The 20046-nt window shown below is 48.5% G+C and overlaps 1 protein-coding gene across 5 annotated transcripts in view; it reads right to left on the bottom strand.

Moving 5' to 3' along the window:
* SH3KBP1 (SH3 domain containing kinase binding protein 1) overlaps window positions 1-20046 on the bottom strand; it is a 334252-nt gene that overhangs the window by 37943 nt on the left and 276263 nt on the right. For all 5 annotated transcript variants that reach the window (XM_040633668.1, XM_040633661.1, XM_040633671.1 and 2 more), the window contains 3 exons: window positions 17085-17136; window positions 14114-14194; window positions 11254-11413 (listed from right to left, as the gene is read on the bottom strand). In XM_040633668.1, coding sequence (XP_040489602.1) covers window positions 11254-11413; window positions 14114-14194; window positions 17085-17136 — 293 coding nt within the window. The remainder of the gene's footprint in view (window positions 1-11253; window positions 11414-14113; window positions 14195-17084; window positions 17137-20046) is intronic.

Here is a 20046-nt window from a genome sequence, read left to right as displayed (position 1 = left end):
AGACAACAGGTGGACGAGCTCAAGGACACCAGCAGGAATAAGTGGACCCTACAATCGCATAGAAATAAGAGCAGCAGCTACTGCCTACTGACTGCCTATCAAGAGCCAGGCACCAGGATAAGCTCCTTTGTCTGTTACTCAATTTTCACATCCACCCCTTCGAGTATCTGCTCTGCATAGTAGACACAGAGTCACGCTGCCCGGAGTCCCCTTTGGTGAAGGGCTGGTTGCCCCTGTTGCTGGGGGCACTACTGGCCTCTCCAGCGACCACCTCAGTTACAGAGAGCCTCCTCGACCAAGGCATATTCTTTCTAGGGCAGCCCACACTCCACAGTATAAAAATCTTGGCCAGATCAGCCCAACACAGGACAACTCAGACGGGCCATTTCAGCCCCTCCCGGTGGAGTTAGCCAAGGCTTTGGTGAGCCAGTATCACAACCTGACTTCTCCCTCGGGCCAGCGCTGCTCCCTTCTCCCTTCCATGGGCTCTAAACCCTAAAACATAGCTGGCATACTACACGCTGCCTCGGGGCCTGCTTCCTGGAGAACCCCACCTGTGATGCCCTTTATTTTCATTATATAGATGGGAAACAGAGGCTTGGTGACATTAAGTCACTAGCTAACAAAAGGTCATTAAAGTAGTAGGACAGCAGGGTCTGGATTTGAACCTATTAACTTTGACTCCAGAGCCCACGCTCTTGACCACTTCTCAAAGCCGCTTCACTCAGTCTCCTGGTCTTGGGGATGGTGAGTCACTGAGAATGCCGGGCAGCCTGTGTCACTGCAGCTCACTGCCAGCTGGGTAAATCGCGTTTGCTCCCCAAGTTAAAAAAGTACTCCTAATAAACAAAAATCACACGCTCAACTGGCCTGGAGGTGCCTGCTCTGGCCGCTCAGACCCAAGATATGAGACGGGGCGTGTACAGTCGGAAATGTGGAAGATGCGCCATGTGCGTCCCTGGAGAACATGAGCTCAGCCAGTGGCATGGCCCAATTTAGCCCAAGTTGGGACAGTTAAGCCAAGACATGTGGCCTGGAAAAGGTGTTGAAGTGCGCAGGAAGCCGAGGCAAGCAAATCAGCAAATAAACGAAAGGCAGCACGAACAGCAACAACCGAATGGAGGGGAGTCAGGCTGAAGGGGAAAAGAGGGAATCCACAGATCCCTACTGAACAAAAGATCCTGAGTCCAGGTGAGGACTCTTTTTGGCAGACCTCCTGCCTACTCTCGGAAGGTTCTATTACCTTGATGTAAATGTTTGGGCTCCAACCGCCTAAAATTGTTACAGGGTGAGGAAAAAAGGCTGAGAAGGAAAGGAAAGGAGAGGAAACAGAAATGGCCTGTCCTCATGCTCAGGAAAACTAGATGCATCCTGCAAATCTTCTGTTTTGTTTCCAGCTTTCATCCCACTCGGGAGGTGTCAACGAATTTGGACGATGGCAGATGTCAATGTGAAGATCCTTGGGAAATGACGCGAGTTACCCTGTCTTCTTTCTTGTTCCAACTCCACAGCCTTGTTTTATTGCCCCTTCTAATGTGAAACTACCCCATCTGATTGTGCAGCCCCCTTGTCCTGGTCCAACTGTGCACCAAGGAAGCGAGGCCAAAGGAAGTGACCGCTCCCTGCCTGCCTGCTTGTGACATCACACACTTAGGCTCTGACCGCTAAAACTGGGTACATGTTACCCAGCTCAAGCCCCTATTTTAATTTTACTACAGACAAGGGTCTTTGCTCCAAGGACGGGAGTTATGTGCTCAAGGCCACGCAGCTAATTAGCGGCAGAACTGAAACCAGATGGCAGCTTCCTGACATCCAGTCTGGTCTTTGCCTACCACACTTGGGATGGCAATAATCAAAATGCGTATCCACATGCACATGCTTCATGCTTCTAGAGATTTTCTCCTCTCTCCAATAAGCAACTGTAAGAGGACTCCACCCATCTGTAAAGGTAGCAGATGTGAAGCCAGTCCTTTAGGAGAGTTCTGCCCTGGAACGTCACTGCCTGGGGAGGTAGAATCCTCCCATCAGGAGAGGACAAAATTGTAACAGCAGTAAGCCCAGTTTCCTTTGATTGTCGGCGGAAGGGCAGGAGGCGGCTCCCTCCCTTTCTGAGAAATAGGGATCCAAAGGCACTGCTGATAACTGCAGAGACCCTACATACCCACCTGGTGGCCAAAGGTGTCCCAGGAATCACAGGCACTTTTGACTGAGAACTTCCTATTTAAATGTGGGGCAGCCCAAGCAAGGCCAGGGGAGCAAGAAGCTGGAACCAGAGTGGTTTTCCTGGCAGCTTTCCCCGTGCACTGCGTGCTTGTTTGGAAGAGCACAAACAAGCGTGGCTATTTATAGCTGGTGAAGACACAGCGGAAGGTGATGGGACATTGCCCACTCAATTCCCCTCCAAACTTCTGTTCTTGGTGCAGACTCTGCAAGTGTGTGTGGGAAAAGGCCTCTCTCCAGAGCCCATCCAGAGCACAAACCCACAACCCCCGAAAGGCAAAAGGAGGATGACCTCGCGGCCCTCATCTGCAAACGCACCGCTCGGCGTCTCAGAGGGGCAAGGAGCTTTAAAGATGCCAAGAAGAGGGGGAACTCATCATCATGCAACTCAGAAGAGTTTGTGAGGTGCCACTTGAGGGAAGTGTGTTCAAAGACATAGCCCATGGAAAAAGCATTGCCTGGCCCAGCTAGTACTGTGCATGTGTGAGCTGTTCGGTGCCCCCTGGTCCCATGACTGATTTGGACCATCACTGGCAGGACCATCGGTGTGCCTCAGTGCCCAGGGCCTCTGGGCTGGGCTAAACCCCGTCACTAATGTTGGTTCTCGTGGCAGGAAATAAAATTCATTTTAGGGGTGCGTAGAAAGATAAGAGAAGGGTATACATACAAATGAAATGAGGTCAGCAAAGAATGTGGACATCCCTACAGGGTGAAAGGTTCCCCTGTGCCCTACGGAATTCCTCTGCTCCATAAATTAACTTCCCTCCCTCAGTCCTGGCCTTCCCTGAGTCCTGACTTCCTCCGAATCTCTAGCTGCTTCAGGGGGAGGTTGCTTATGCTTCCACCCCCTAGAGACCTCTTGATGTGCTGAGAGCAACCGTGTTTCCTCCCTCCCTCGGGGCTACAGCGCATGATCTGCTTGTCACCATGTGGAAACCCCTCTCCCACCAAGGTCACCCAGTGAGCATCTCAAGGGAGGAAAAGAAGCATGCATGGATTCGGTGAGTACCTCTCAAACGCCGGGCAAAGACTCAGGGGCCTGAAGTATCGCAGCTTGTTAAAATTTGCACACCTGGGCAAGGCAGGCCTCACTCTACCATTTTGCAGAGGCAGAAACTGAGACTCGGAGAGGAGCACACCTTGCCCAAAGTCACCAGGCAAGGAAGTAGAGGTATGGGGTATGGGCCCTGATGTGCCTGGCTCCGAAGCCATGGGTGGGCGGTAGCCAAGTCTAGCTGGTTACCACAGTTACCTACTATCTAGAAGAAGGCTTGGCCAAAAATAGAGGTACTTGATGAATATCTGTAATGAATGGATGATACCCACCTCCCCACACACACTCCTCTCTCATCACTGAACCCATCTATAAGCCCCCATTTTTCATCTTTTTTCCATAGCCAAGTTCCTCACAAGCCAAGTCAACATAAGCTTGGCCACCTGCCCATTCTCTCTTCAATTCATGCCAACTCTGGCTCTTGCTACCAACCACTATGTAGAAACTCCTGGACTGGGAACACTAGGGCCAGCACTAGTGACCAAAGCCCGTGGATGCCCTTCAGTCTCCCAGGTGCACACTATGGTGGGGTTCTTATAGCATGGTCAGCTAACCGCCACCAGCGCAGCAGCAGCACTGGGAGCTTGCTAGAAATGCAGGTTCTCGGGCCTTAACCCAGTGCTAGTGAATTAGACACTTCGGGGGAATAGTGATCTATGTTTTAACCAGCTTCCAGGTGATTCTAGCACACACTCAGGTGTGAGACCCACTGATCTATAGTTGCTCCATATTCCTTTCTTCTGGCTTCCATGACATCCTGCACCATCTACCCTTTCTGAAGGCTCCTCATTCTTCCTTCACCCTGTAAATAATGATTTTCCCCACTGTTGGTTTCACTCTCTCCTCTTCTTTCTCTATAATCTCCTGGAGGGACCATTCCATGCTGGGAATTACCATCCATGAGCCAATGACAGCCACCTCTGTAACTACCAGCCAAGATCTCTCTCCTAAATTCTCCAAAGACATGGCCGGGTCCTGATTTGTGGAAAAGAAGGGGAACACTCCGACACCACGTGATGCACCACTAGGACTCTTTGAAAAGGCATTTCGAACACTCGAGTAATCCAAACTCATAAACCACGGCCTAAGCACCCAGTGCACATTGTATCTGCATGCTTAGGGAGCATCTGCATGTGCCAGCTACCTTTCTCTTCCTCCTTTTTGATTAATTGATTGACTGGTTTATACCTAGTAAGAGCACAGAGGTCTCTGTTGTAAATGCGTTCTTGTGGCAGCATGGGGGCCACACCCCTCACAGAGCGGGGGACCCGGAAGCTTATTTCCTGTTCAGTTGTAACCCCAGGGGCCAGAGCAGCCGGCCTGCCTGTGTAAATCTAAAGAAAAATGAACTTCCTGGGGGCGCCTGGGTGGCACAGCGGTTGAGCGTCTGCCTTCGGCTCAGGGCGTGATCCCGGTGTTCCGGGATCGATCCCCACATCAGGCTCCTCTGCTATGAGCCTGCTTCTTCCTCTCCCACTCCCCCTGCTTGTGTTCCCTCTCTCGCTGGCTGTCTCTATCTCTGTCGAATAAATAAATAAAATCTTTAAAAAAAAAAAAAAAAAGAAAAAAAAAAAAAAGAAAAATGAACTTCCGTGTGGGTAAATTGGTCTCAAGGGAGCCATCTGCTCTTCCCTAAGCACTGAGTTGATGTTTGGCATATGAATGTTTACTTAATCTTTGCCTCAAGCTCAAATGTCTCAGAGCTCGGCGGCCTCTTATCTCCTGGCGTGTCTCTGAAATCCAGCCTCCATCTTCATTACAAGTAAAAACCTCGCACTTCCGCTGTCCTTCCCACTGGGTCTGGCGTTGCAGTTTCTATGGTGGAGCCTCCAGCCTTTCCCAGGAAAAGTACCTCGTGGGTTGACATTTAAATTGATGGCCATCTCTGTGTGGCACAGGTCTGGGAAGTCACCGGGTCCCCCGCCCACAACCTAGTGTCCAAGACCCAAATGCCCACCCAAATGCTCTCACTGAGATCCCTCCTCTGACACATGCTTCCACATCTGAAGTCAACGCACTGTGCCCTCCGGAATGCCTGAGCCACAGTACCAACCCCCCCACACCCAGGACCTCCTCTTTGAACGGCCCACTACCACCCCAACTATGGAATCTTTTTGATTACTGAATGTCTTCAACTCCCAGAATACATCAACATTCATCTAGGAGGGCACCAGATTCTAGAACATCAGCCTCACCTCACTTTGGTTCTTGCCATCTTCCTGAGCCTATGACAGCCATGTGGACAATCCATCCCCAACGCCGGCCCCTCCTTCCCCTCGTCCCTTCAGTTCTTATGACCTTCATTCATCTTCAGTCACCCAGATTCACGGCCCCTCTCTCTGCGGATAAGTTCATCTTCAGACCTACTGCACCTCTGAAGTTGTGCGCACGCACCTCCCCTTTCTGACAGACACTCCTCTTCTTCTGGCCATCAGCTTTTCCCACTCTATGCTCACTCGCCTTACCTCCTCCTTAAGCCTTTCAGCTTTACTTCCTGCCCCTCCATCCCAGACCCCCTGTCTACCACTCAAGGCCCCTGGAGCACCAGCCCCGCCATCCCTGGCCCTGCCAGTCACCTGTTCCCTCTACTTGGAGAGCACGCGCTGCTCCGTGCTGTACATGGGATAGCAGACAACAGCCAAAACTCCCTTGCAACTCAGAAAAAAGGTTCTGCTCCAGCCTCCCTGCTATTTGGGAAGAAAATGAAAAAAACATTACAAATTGGGGTATTTATGTTTGGGAGGATTAACAAACCTGTTCTAGCCTGCTTCTACCTCTTTCCCTATTGGGTTTATTCTTTTGAAGGCACACACCTGCCCTGCCCCTCAGGTTTCTGGCTCGCAGCCTCCGGCTACATATAATTACTAGAGTTTAGAGCAATCTGCTTCTCTCCAGCATTTCCTTGCATTTTTCTTTCCTTTTTTTTTTTCTTTTGGATCCTCTCCCAAGTTTCAGGACTTCCTTTTACAGAGGTTTCTGGACCCAAATTTATTACATTGATAACACACATTATTGGACATATAACATCACATGTTCGTGTGTGTGTGTACACACACATACAAAAAGCTTTAGGTATCTTCTGTCGATTGAAATATTTTTATGATCAAATATCAAAACAAGTGAGTAGGCTCTATACTTTTGAGCCTCCATTTTCTCAAGTGTGACAATGTGGGTAGACAGAATGCTTGTCACACCACCACTGCCTTAGAGGCATGGTGGGCTGGACAAGACGAGCAGACTTCATAATAATGAAGGCATTGCCGAGGCACAGACTTTCAAATGAAGGAGGCAGTTAGGGCCGACTAGAATCTCCTATCATCATTCAATTTTTTTTTTTTTTTTAGAGAGAGGGAGGCAGGGGAAGGGGCAGAGGGAGAGGGAGAGAATCTTAAGAAGCCTCCACGCCCAGGGCAGAGCTTGAAACGGGGTTCGATCTCAATGTGGGGCTTGATCCCACCACCATGAGGTCATGACCTGAGTGGAAATCAAGAGTCAGATACTTAACCGACTGAAACACCTAGGCTCCTCCATCATTCAATTTTTAAATCAACTCTGGTACTAAATTTTTTTTAAACAGTCTTTTTTTTCCTGTTAAAATTCCACCTTAACTTACTTTCTGGAAATTGGAAGAATATTCTTACCAGTGGGTATGTTAATGGCATGCTTCCACTTGCTTAGACTGGACACAAAACTGTGCACGAGTGTCATTCTACTTCTCCCAGATGTGATTCCTGGAAACTGATGTGCAGCTGAGCCCCAGCATTAGTGAGATCCAGAACAGTGCCTTGCACACAGTGGCCCCTCAATACACTTCTGTTAAGAGAATGTATCTAAAAATGACTCCCCTCTTCCTAAACTTATGTATTTCTTTATTCGAAAAGATAATACTTCCTATTTAAATGGAAAGAAACCAATCTCTTCTGGAAGCCACATTTGGCAGCAAGTTTCTGGCTGGGGAGAACAAGCACAAGCCCAGACATGCCAGCTAGAGTGGCGATGCCTAGTTCCCTGTAAGAATGGCAAATAATGACTGTGTGTCCATGTGTTCAACTCTCTGTCCAGCCATCTGGTCAGGCAAATCCTAGAGATGATTTGTCTTCATACAGTAGACAGTACTTTCTCTCTGGAGGACCAATGACACGAAACTGTTTGAACGCTGTTAACACTCCTACCTCAACTAATCGGGCAGAACAAAACAAGTTCATAAACCAATATATGGGGTGGTTGTCCAATGTAGCTGCTTAGCAAAAAAATATGAAGTGCGTGAGGTCTTGAGAAATACTAAGCCTTTCTGTGATCTTCCTCAATTTTGTAATGTTGGAATCCATGGTGTGCTAGGGGACGCAGAGCATGACATGCACACGCCACAGAGTTTGTACAGGGCTTGGGAAGGACGATGGGAGAGGCAACAGTGAACAAAATGTAAGCTCTGGCACCTCCCTCCCTTTGTAGGAACCATGGCATTCCACAAGTGTGTTAAATGAGCCACTACCATATGCTCAACCCTGTAAAGCATGTGGAGATGACAAAACACACTCTTGATCTGCTTTAAATCTGGTAAAGGAGTCCGGGGGTGTGAGCATCCCAAGTGGCACAGCATGGGGCCCCACACTAGGCTAAACATGGGGTGTCAGGCATTTGGAAGAGAGAGCAATCCTGAGAAATAAGGGAAGGCTTCCAGAAGCTGGGTGTGCTAAGTGGGCTCTGAATTCGGGGAGCATTAACAGGTGTGTGAGAGGCAGCCAGGGAAGGGGAGGGCACTGTCAAAAACTTGGGAGAATCTAGACCAGGGGTTCTCTCAGTGTGGACACAGGCCAGCAGCATGGAGATTACAATCTGGGAGCTTGATGGAAATGTAAGTTCCCAGGCCCACCCCAGACCTACCAAGTCAGCAACTGTGGGGGTAGGGCCCAGCGATCTTTTTGAACAAGGTCCCTAGGTGATTATGACCCACACTCGAATTTGAGAATCACCACGTTAGAGCAGGCACTGTCCTCCCTTCAACTGGCTGAGCAAGTGGCCAAAGGACGTACCGGCTCCCCAAATTCTCCCAGCCCTGCCTGGGTCTGCCACTTTCTAGGATCATTAGGAAGGAAGCCAGGGGCTCTCCTCCCTTGTCCCCTTTCTGCAAAGCCAGTGCCCTGGGGGCTGGGCCACCATGGGGTAAGTAGGAGGCCGCACACGTGAAGAATGGTTACATTTTCCACTGGCTTCTATACACAGCCCTCCTCACGCATCTTCCCCAGCGATCCATACTTCTAACAGACAAGTGGATGATGGGAGAGCTGGGGGCAAAGAAGAGCTAGGCAGAGGAGAGAAGCGAAGTGGGCTTCTGTGAGCCCCGAAGGTCAGCAGTTACAATTCACTTCCCCTTTATATTCAGCTCTAATCGGTGGCTCACAAAGCCTGTTCCTATCCCACAATGAGAGGGTTGAGAAAAACCTTCGATGGCAAAGAAGCCACTGGAATTGCACTTCTCTTCAGATCAGATTAGAACAACAGGAATATTCTGGAAATTGTTACTGACTTAAGGGAAATGTCTGTAGCCCCTGGAACACTAACAGAATTTGGCAGAGTGTGCTTTCCATTCCCCTCTCACCCACCACGAAATGATGTGTAACCTTTGCTCTCCAGTCTCACTGTTTGTGTAGCTCATATTCTCTTCAGAAGCACTTAGGTTTACATAACCCTTTTTTTCTGGAGTGCTAGCTTCCGGGCCAACCATCTACTGAGGCCTGGGCCGAGGTCACTGGGGCTGTCACGTGGCCCTGTCGTGCACATATGTGTTCTATCTGTCGGCAGAACAGGGTACGACGTGTAGGGCCTGACTCGCTCAACAGTGGCCCTGGTCCCATTAGTCTCCCCAAGGGCCATCACATGGGGGCAGTTGTTTGGACCTTGGGAGATGCCCGCAGAACGACGCAGGTGAACCGGCTGCCACTCTGATGGGCTCGGCTGCACTGAGGTCACCGGCTGCAAGCTCAGCTGGGCAGCCGGCCTCCTGCACGTGGGCTTAGGTGCAGCCACCACGGCTGGCAGAGAGTCTGCCGGGGCTCAGCCACTCACATGGCTACCTGCCCCTGTATTTGGGCAAGGGTGGTAGTGGTGTTTTTATTAAGAGTGAATGAGTTACGCTACCACATGGATAAAACTTGGGGCCATCAGGGTAAGTGAAATCAGCCAGTCTTAAACAGACAAATGCTGTATGATTCCACTTATATGAGGCATCTAGAGTAGTCAAATTCACAGACATAGAAAGTACAGTTGACCCTTGAACGACACTGGTTTGAACTGTGCAGATCCACTTATATGTGGATACTTTTCAATGAATACAGGCCAGTACTGTAAATATATTTTCTCTTCCCCATGATTTCCCTAATAATGTTTTCTTTTCTGTAGCTCATTTAGTGTAAGAATACAGTCTGTAGCATGTAGAACGTATAAACTATGTCTTAATCGACTCTTTACATTGGTAACGCGTCTGGTCAACCGTAGGCTATTAGCAGTGAAGTTTTTGGGGAGTCAAAAGTTGTACATGGATTTTCAACTGCACGGGGGTCCATGCCCCTAACCCTGCGTGTTCAAGGGTCAACTGTACACTGGTGGTTGGCAGGGGCTGGGGGAGGGGGAAGGGGAGTTAGTACTTAATGGGTACAGAGTTTCAGTTTTGCAAGATGAAGAGAGGCCTAGGGATGGATGGAGGTGGTTGCCCAACAATGCAGATGCACTTGATGTCACTGAACTCTACACTTACCAATGGTTTATGGTGGTGAATTTCATGTTATGTGCATTTACCACAATTTAAACATTGTTTCCTAAGAAGTAAATGAGCCCCACGTTGGGTGTAGAAATTACTTAAAAATAAAATCTTAAAAAAAATAAGAATGACAATGAAACTAACGTTGATTTACAAGCATGGGGCTGCGTACCTGGGACTTATCTTGTTCCAACCTTTTGGGTGCATTCCATTATCATCCTCAATTTATAGATGGAAAAAGTGAGGTGGAAAGGGGCAGTGACATGATGAGGCTCACACTACCTATGAGGCAAGGCAAGATGCAAACCTGGAAGCCTGCCTGACTCCAACACGAGGGCGCTGAAGCCCCGTGTGACTCTCACTATGCGAACCTGGCTTAAAAGGATAAAAATCTCATGAGTGACCGTGTTTCAACAGGTACATGCAAAGACCTCCAGGCCAACAGCTTGCTCTGATATATGACACCAACACACACAAAACACACGTAACAGTAGAAAGTTCTGGCAATTAACTTGCGGAGAGAACACAACGCTTCTTTGCTCCGTGGTGGGCATCTCGGGTCTGGAAGCACAATGTCCTACTCTGACTCCCCGTTACTGACACGTGTGCCCAGCCAGCCAGTGAACAAATTTGAGCTGTACTGGGCATACCTCAGAACTACTGCCTGAACAAAGCATGTCCCTGGCCTTTGAGGGTCTCATGGTTCGGAGACATGTACACTAAGACAATATTTGCCATGCTGGGTCCTGGGTTCCACAACAGGGCTGTGCAGTCCAGGGCAGAGGGAGCCTAGGGCTGGGGAAGGAGGCACCACAGAGCAGGGACAGGGTCAGGGGATGGAGCTCCCAGTGAGATGTGCACACCTGAGGCCGGGACGTCCAGGGGGCGAGGCTGGGTGTGACAGCCACATTTCCGGTCTGAGGGGCAGCTAGCGTGCCCTAAAGAAGTGCAGGGAAAATCCCTCCGTGTGAGCAGAGCCTACATGCTGGATACCTGATCCCCATCTGCTCATCCTAAAACCCACACTGTGCCTCCCAGCCTCGCACCCACCTCTGCCCAAGCACGGGAGCAAGAAGAGAAGGGGCCAGAGTCTTCAGACAGCTTTGCTAGAAGGCGGAAGGGCAGCTCTGTCCCCCCTCCCTCAGCTGGCCGCACTCAGGCCCCTCTCCTGCGTCCCGCAGCCAACCCTCACTCGCCCCCAGTAGCAAGAGCAGAGTAGTACCTGGTGTGGGTCAGGGGACCCACTGGTCGTTCGGGCCTCCTGGGGGGCAGCGCCCCCGGTCTGCTGAGAGAATTGGTCTTCGGTGGCCGTGGCTTTTTGGGCGGTATGGCAGGAACGGAGGGCTTCTGTAAGTCCAGTTTTGGCTCTCTCTCTGGTCTTTCTTTAAGTCATTGTTTAAAAAGCATAAAGAAGACAGAGATCTAGTGTAAGTGACAGTACTTAGGGGCAGATTGTTCGTTTCTTGTTTTTTTTAAAAAAATCACTGATGCTATTTGCGAAGGTGAAGTTGGAAGGTGAAGAGCATTGTTTATTTTTTAAATTTTTATTTATGTATTTTTAGAGCCTTGTTTATTTTTGGTCAAGTCAGGAAAAACCCTTCCACAGCTGCAGCTCACCGTTGGCCTTTGCTGTGCTGGCCTGGAGGGCCCTTCTGGCCACTGCCCACCCTGGTGAACTCCTGCTGATCCTTCCTCAGGCTCATCATGATCCTATTCATCAGCCTGGCTGAACTGCGACCCCGTCACATTCCCTTCTCAACAGCCAAACCCACCCTCAGAGGCGGACTTTCTTACTTTCTCACCTAAGCCCAGAAAGGCAGCCCTTTATAAGTGGCCTCCACCTGGCTACTTTCTGGGTGTGCGCATGCCTGGCAGAGCCTGTAGGCCATCAGCTCCCAGGGCAGGGTTCATGTCTGGTCATCTCTCTAGATCCTACCTGGTGCCTGGCACATAGCAGGTGCTCAGCAAATGGCTGATGAGTTTGGTCAAGGACCCACAGGACCTGCTGGGTGTGAGGAGGCAAGAGGCCTGATGCCTCTCAGGTCAGCCTGTGTGAAGGGCGGGGGGAGCATTTCCAGGAACAAAGAACTAATTCTGGATTCTTTTTGCGCACAGTTTGAACTTGGAAGGTGAACTGGGGTTTCACAGGTATTTGGTTTCCAAGGGTTTTTGGAGTCAGCTATTAGAATGAAGTTAAAGTCAGATCTGGCAGCCAACTGAGCAGCGGCGTGACTGACAGCTTTGTGTTTTCTGTCCCCAATTAGCCTTGCCCCATGTGTGGTGTAAAAAACATGCATCCACATTCTTCTTTATAAAGATGGAACTTCTCAGAGCCGCCCACTGGAGGACAGGCAGGTTCCCTATGTTCGCTGGTAAGCTGGAACTCTGAACATGTTTTGCTTGCAAACACACACTCATATTTATTGTTCAGGTGCCCAGGCTGACTGGCAAAGCGTTAAAAAGCCTACCAGTTACTATACAGATATCACCGCGCTCATCCCCACATTTTAGTAGGGGAATATGCTCCATCCAGGAATGCTGGGAGCTCACTTATTGTCCGGAAGAGGCAGGGCTTGGCTGAAATGCAAAGGAGGGGAGATTCCTCCTGTTGGGAGGGACTAGGGGGGCCCTCTGGCAGTGTGCAGAACAAGTGGGAGGGGGGCTTGTGCCCCCCTCACGGGGAGGCCAAGTCTCAGGGTGGGGCTGGCTCTCTGGCTCCCCTGTTGCTTCTGACCGGGGTTTCTGCCTTCTGGACCCACTGTGGCACTAAACAAGGAACCATAGGAGTGGAAGGAACCAGAAGTGTGTGGCCACTTGGCCAGCCAACTAGGGCAGTTGTTCAAGTGTAAGCCGAGTCCTTATGTTAGTCTGCATGAACAGAGCAGGAAGTGTCCCTATGATGGGGCCTGGCTATCAGCCAGAAAGTAGTCATGTGTCCTCCATGTGGATAGGGGGCAGTGTTCGGTCAGGTCACAGCACACACTCTCCTCAAAGGGCTGTTTGTGTGATACACACACGGCTGTTTTTTCACTGCTCTGGGACACACACCTGGCCTTTCAATGAGGTTCCACAACTCAAATTTTAAGTGTTCACTGGGAAAGATAAGAGATGTAACTTCTTAAGAGCTAGCAGTGTTGGTAAAACTTTTGGCAGGCTGATAGAAAATATTAAATTTCACAATAAAATTTCATGAGGCCACCCGGGAGCACCTCCAAATAATTACATTCATTAATTCAGCATTTCTCTTGTGACTTCCAAATAACTGCTTTTTAAAATGGAATTCGGTCTGCCTCCTGTTCATAATAACATAGCGCTTTTCCCATAAAATGTGTGATCAATCAAATCTTAGACACCTAACAAAATGAGTCCTTCCACGGCGTGCAGATTTCTTTGGGAGACATACTCAGAACAGTAGGAGTCAAATACATTTGTAAAGCTGACTGTGTGAGTCCGGCGAAGCTACTTCCCTTCAGATGACATTCCTGACCGCCTTCAGGGGACTGTGGGCCCTGAGCTCCTTCTCCCAGTTTTGCCATGCACCCCCCACCCCCCGCAGCATTCGTGACCAAGGAAATGTGTCTGTGACATAGTAGCCAGACTCAAAAGTCCAGCCATGACGAGGATGATGGCTTTCATTTGTCCAGACGGGAATTTCTCTCAGTCACATCCACCAGGCAACAGTTAATGAGCGCCCTGGGGCACGAGGCAAGGGAGAGGGCAGGATGGAAACTGCGGTGGATATATCCAAGCCCTCACGAAACTTCCACTCGGCACCTTGACTTCAGGATGCCCCTGGTGTGGGGAGGGCAGTGATGGCAGGAAGACTGGGAGGGAGGAACCCCAATGTGTTAAGTGACCAGACTGGTTGTTTTTCATTTGGTGAGGAATTCTGGCCCAAAGAAGCACCACATAACCCTCTCTCCTATTTCCTTAGAAATGGGATATTTAAAAGCAACCAAAATAAAACCATAATCACCATATTCCCCCCAAAAAACAAACTGTGGGTAATCTGGACTAGCCCTATGACCAAAGGCTTTGCCTCCTGCTGTTCGATCAGTACTAGTGAAGACTTGATTTCATACCTTTCTCTTCTGTTCTGTTTGGAAGGGTTTCCGGTCTTTCAGGAGGTATCTTTTTAATTTCATGTTTTCTCTCAGTGGTGCCTAAGGGGGAAGGGATAACAGTGATCAGAACATGTTTTCTCTACCCATTTATGAGACACACCAGCATTTTAAATATTTATCAGGTACGTCAAAGTCAATAGGCTTTTCTGCCCCTAAGCTGGGCGCTGGTGTTACCTGACGAATAGCAGCCGTTTAGAAACAGCAGAAGCCATTTCTGGCTTATGTCATTGAATTTCCTGCCTATACATCCTTACTTTACAAGAATGCCATGAATATTTTCTGATATTTAAATCTGACTTCCTTAGACATCAAAACAGTAGCAGGAAATCACCGGGTGTGGCTGGAAAATATGTATAAACAAGTCAATCACCAAAATATGCAAATAATGGGTCACTGGCTATTGCTCAACAAATAAAAAGAAATTTCACAGGGACCTGGGTTCTATGTTGTAGCAGTTTTAAAATATGGCCTCAAATTGTTTGCGACCCCTCCCATTGAAAGGTGAGGTCTAGGTCCTCTGTCTGGAATGTGGGTAGGCTGATGACTGCTTCAACCAGGGGCCAATACGATACCATATAATTCCCAAGACTGTGTCGTAAAAGACTGTGTCGCTTATGCTTTATTTGCTGGAATCCTGAATGTCCATGTGAGAAGTCTACAATCCTGAAGCCCGCTGAAGAAGCCGTGTGTAGACACACTGGCCTACAGCCCCCTCCTGCCAAGGGGAGCCAGACATAAGAGTGAAGCAGCCATCTCCAAAGTGGGTCCTCCAGCCTCTGCTGGCCCAGCATTCCCAGCTGAGGTCCCCAATATCAAGGAGCTGAGAGACAAGATGTCCTGGTCAGGCCCTGTTCGAATTCCTGACCCCAGAAGCTATGGGCATAAGAAGATCGTTGTTTTCTGCCACCTGATTTGGGGAGGTTTGTTATGCAGCAAAAGTACCTATAGCCAATTTTGGAGTGGACGGATGTGCCCAGGAGATCTGTGGTTCTCCCTCGGTCCAGTCAATCTGCGCCTGAATCCCTCAAACGTTACATACGACATTTCTCCAAATACACCTGCACGGCCGTGTCGACTGCAGCTGCTCCCTCACCTGGGCTCTTCAGCAGTGCCCATGGCCTCAGGTGCATAAGAACACTTGGAAAATAGCTAAAGCATAAAACCAATCACAAGTGCCCCTCAGACTTAGAGACTTGCTTAAGTGCTTGACGAATTCCTTACTGCCCATCCCTATGGATGGGTGCTTGGTACTAAAGTCTCAATTACATAGCAACAGAAACCAAAGCAACTAAAAAAAAAAAATCCACTGAATACACTTTACCTAAATCTCCTTAACGACTCACCACAAATTAAACACTGTATCTAATTTCTGTCAATTCCAGATCTGTTTTTTTTTTAAGCAAATAAACACAAGGAAAGCTGATGATAAGGAAAATAGAAATATCTACCTCCCGGTCACAAAGCAATTCCCAGGATCATTCAGCAGGGTAAATGAGCAGTAGGAATCTAGGAAAATTAAATGCCATCTTGCTTTGCCCCACAGAGATCCAGCATAACCTTTCGTAAAACTGCTTTAAAAGAAAAAGAATTTGCCTATCATGGTACAATCTAGGCTCTAATGATAACGAAAAAGTTCGTTATCATTCCTAGAGATGCAGGATTGAAACTGATGATCCTACTACCATGAAGAATCCAATCCTAGTTACATTCTGGGCTCCTTGAGCCTTGGGCCACTCAGCTCATCTCCTTGGTCTGTAATTCATCACCAAGGCCCCGAGGAAAAGGGTCGTCAGAGAAAAGCAAAACAGCCAGCTTTAATTTCAGCATAACAAAATATTGATCCGGTGTGAACCACTAGGTGGCAAAATTAAACTACTCAATGCAAACGACGATGGGGGCAGAGCAGGAGATGTAATTAACACTTCATTTCAGGGCTTAATCTCTGTAATTCTCAACTATCCTAAAGGGAATGGGAAAGGAATTTGGGATCAAGCTGATTTCCCCTCCAACTCGGTGTGACAAAAAACCTTAAAAAATCACTCCTTGATAAATTTGTGAATAAACCAATCTGGAAATTTATTCACACTTTAAATGCTATAGAACTATCACAGTTATTAATGTGCAGAACTAAAAATACCCCTACTCTTCTTCTGTTTTAGTTGTTAATTTTTTAAAATGCCACTTAACTAGTTATTCACGGAGGAATTTCTCCCCATAATTAGTTCTTAACAATTATAAAAAGGAGTTCTATGGGGAAATATGAATGATCATTTTTATGTATGAGAACCCTGTGCACAATGAGCTACCAAATGTCCAACCATGTCACGTCTTCCTATATTATTCAACCTTAATGTCTGAACTATACAGAAAAAGTAAATTGGATTCTTTTTAAGATGAAAAACGTATCATGAGGAAAAGTATTTATTGCTAGAATAACATTTTCTGTTGGCGGGGTAAGTGAAGTAAGTACAAATTTTGGTTAACCACACATTTTTTTTTGGTTAAAAATTCAGCACCACTGTACATGCGTGGTGAGGCTATGACCCATGGGAAGGAACCCTCCCTAAGCTGACCCTCGAGATTAGGTGGGCACAGGCAAAGCAGGACAATTAAGTTCTTTCCTCAAAAGCAGTTGATTAGAAATACAAAAAATAAAACAGAAAAAAAACTGGTTTACTCCATAGCAAAGTCTTTCTGGCCATTCATTTGGGAGGCTAGATTTTTCCGCTGTACCAGGGATACATTTTAATGTTATATTTAATTTTTCGGAAAAACAGCAGTATATTTAAAATCTGCCTGTTGAGACCAAGTGGTAGCTTCCCAATTTGGTGATCTGTGGCATTTGAATCTAAGAATCTTGAGCTCTACTGAGGGTGCTGTAAATACACACAGAAAGACGCACGCTGTGTCCAGAACGGAAGCACATTACCTGCCCCTTGCTTGATGACAGGAGCGGATGGAGGAGGCGGCTTCTTGGGTCTCTGAAAAATGAATCAAAATGATAACACATGAGATTGTTGGCAAGCCAACGAGATTGTGGGCCTGTCACATAAGGACCACAGACACTGTTTTCTAGATGTAGTTTGGACAGTCCAGAGGAGCTCTCCAAAAAATTGAGCAATTCTCTCTCCGGGGATGTCAGGTTTTGGCACCTTTAAACCAAAACTAAAATAAATTCAGTCTGCAAAACAAGACTTTGATGGACAAATGAAATACCGTTTCCCCCTTTCTAAATTTGTAACAGCCTTCTGGAAAAGCACGGCTCAGCAAAAATGGCCTGAAACCAGCAAGCACAATGGTCCTCCTACGCTGAAACCACATTTGCAATTAAGATTTAATCTGCTGAATAACCAAGTGATTCAGGAGAGTCACTGGGACAGCTCGAAATCAGATCTGCTCTGGACGGGGACCTTCAGCAAAAGGAGCCCAAGGTGCTGCTGAGACTGGGAGTCAGTGGGTTCTAAGCCTTCAGCCCCTTCTGACCCCAAGGCTGGCAGGCCATTCTCGAGGCCTCCCACAGACCAGTTGTAACCCTGGAAAGTGGAAGGGAGCTCTTTTTTTGCATATTGGCTGTGGTCTGTTTTTCTCTCACAACCTGTCACTCCACAGGTGATGAGGCAGCGAGGCAATCGGTGGCATCCCTCCCTGAACCCGTTCCAGGGCCTCTCCTTGCGCACCCAGGATCAACTGTAGGAGGAAGATGGTCAGGCTGCATTTGGCAAATGATTCAGGGGCCAAGAAGCCAGCCAGGGCACAATTCTTGGACACCATACTTGGAGAGGGGAGCCAGAGGCGAGGAGAAAACCGTCTCAGTAACAAAATCATTAAGGAAAGATGGAAACAGGAGGATCTGAGAATCCGATCCGTGTTGCTGCTGATGCTTCTCCCAACCCTCTCTGGGCATCATACACCAGTGACTTCTTAAACAGCTCCAGAGACGCTCTCCCGCACTCTGAAAACATACCACTCAGACACTACCGTGAGGAGCAGCTGAAGCACCCACCAGCCCCCGGCCCCTGCCCGCTGGGGCCCAGCGGCGCCCGCTACAGCACTAGAGCACAGAAGAAATGCTTTCGAGGGAAACCGGGAGAATATGAGACCCATAAGGAACCTTCTCAGGAGGCATCACAGCACGTAGGCTCTGGATTCTGTGACATGTCACCTCTGCTCTTCAGTAGCTGGGTGACGTGGCCAAGTTACCTCGAGTAAGTAGTGTAGCGTGGTGGCTGAGAGGCGGGTGTCAGAGCCTGACTGATTACAAATGCTGACTCTTCCAGTTCTTAGCCGTGGCCGCTGAGCAGGTGAACTGACCTAGCTAAAGCTTCTCATCTGTAAAATGGCAACAGCATTATCTCCCTCTTGGGAGGAGGTGGTTTCATATGCAGAGGGAGTCAGGAAGCACTGCCCTATTGAATCTTCGTGACAACCCTATAAATAATGATATTATTGTGCCCACTTTGTGGAGGAAGTGACTGAGGCTTAAAGAGATGAAGTCATTTCCCCAAGTCACCAGGCTGTTAAATAGGGTGGGGGGCTGGGAGCCCAGCCCCATGCTGTTTGACCCACAGGGGTGCTCTTGACCACGGGGAAGGACCCGCCTTGCCAGAGAGCATCCACAAGGCAGACCACCACACGGCCATATACCACACACAGCGTGTACCAAAGCACAGGGAACTGTACCATATGAAGGCTGGGGGGAAGAAAACACAAGTATCAAATTGCAGCTACAGTAGGAGCTCAAATCAACTATGTTACAAAATATACAGAAAGAGAAAAAGACTGGAAAGGAATAAATTTATAGTGTGATACCTGACTAGTGTAGGATTACGGGCATGTGTGCGTGTGTGTGTTTCCTTCTTAATATGTTTCGGTACTGTCTATAGGAGTACAGACTCACTTCATTATAAAAAAGAGAAAGAAAGATGCTCTGAGGGCCACCTCCCCCTGCACACAGGCCGTCCGCTGGTGGAAGGCCGTTTCCTGTCTACCAGCCCCTTCCAGCTCTCCACTCCAACTTCTTCCTTTTTCTGCCTCCCTGCCCTGTCCTTGTATAAATTAGCTGGGGACAGATGCGTGTTTACCTAATGAAGTTATTGTTGAAACTCTGCCAACTAACCTTCCTTTACCTCAGGATCAGAATAACTTCTTATTCACAGACAGCGCCCTGTGGCCTAGTTCTTCCCGGCCCAGCCCCAAAGATGCCTAACCAGTGGATGTCTTGCTCACTTCCTGCTTGTTTGAAATATTTTATAACCAATTTCACATGAGCTCCTCTTGCCGAGGCTGTTCCCCCAGCGACCTTGCCTCAAACCACAGGGCCCCAAATAAAACAAGACAATTACAAGTCATCATGTTTTCCAAGATTACTGTGCGAAGAAAAAAATCCCTCAGTGTTGTGTCAGATTTGGCATGGGGCAGACACACGGAATGTGACCGGGCAGGGCAGAGGGGCACTGAGAGAGAAGACAGGAAGTGTCAGGCTAAGAGACAGCGTGTGACAAGCGTGGTCATGGCAAGTGTGTGCTTGACTGTGGCAGAGGAAGGAGGCAGAGGTGTGAGGTTGTCGTGAGGAGCCCTGGCGATAGTGGAGGCAGGTGGGGGCAGTTTTGAAAGGAGGGAACAGTCTGTGACTATGTGTCTTGCACCCACCGGGCTTGATGAGCACTGGCTGGGGGCCAGCTTTGCTTGTGAGCAGGACAGCTTTACAGGTTGGCCTGGGTTTTTTGTTTTTTCTCCTTTGACTGACTTCACTCTCTGATGCCCTCAAACTTAGCCTTCCTGCCTCCTTAGATGAGAAATTATGCCATGTTTTCAAAGAAGAGGTCTTTGAAGGTAATTCTAAACAAAAACCAGGGCCAGGGTTCCGTGTAGCTCCAGACGCCCCCCCCCCC

Source organism: Ursus maritimus (genome assembly GCF_017311325.1).
Source record: "Ursus maritimus isolate PB19 chromosome X unlocalized genomic scaffold, ASM1731132v1 scaffold_X1, whole genome shotgun sequence".
In the NCBI taxonomy this organism is placed as follows: domain Eukaryota; kingdom Metazoa; phylum Chordata; class Mammalia; order Carnivora; family Ursidae; genus Ursus; species Ursus maritimus.
This window is presented reverse-complemented; position numbering and strand designations above follow the sequence as displayed.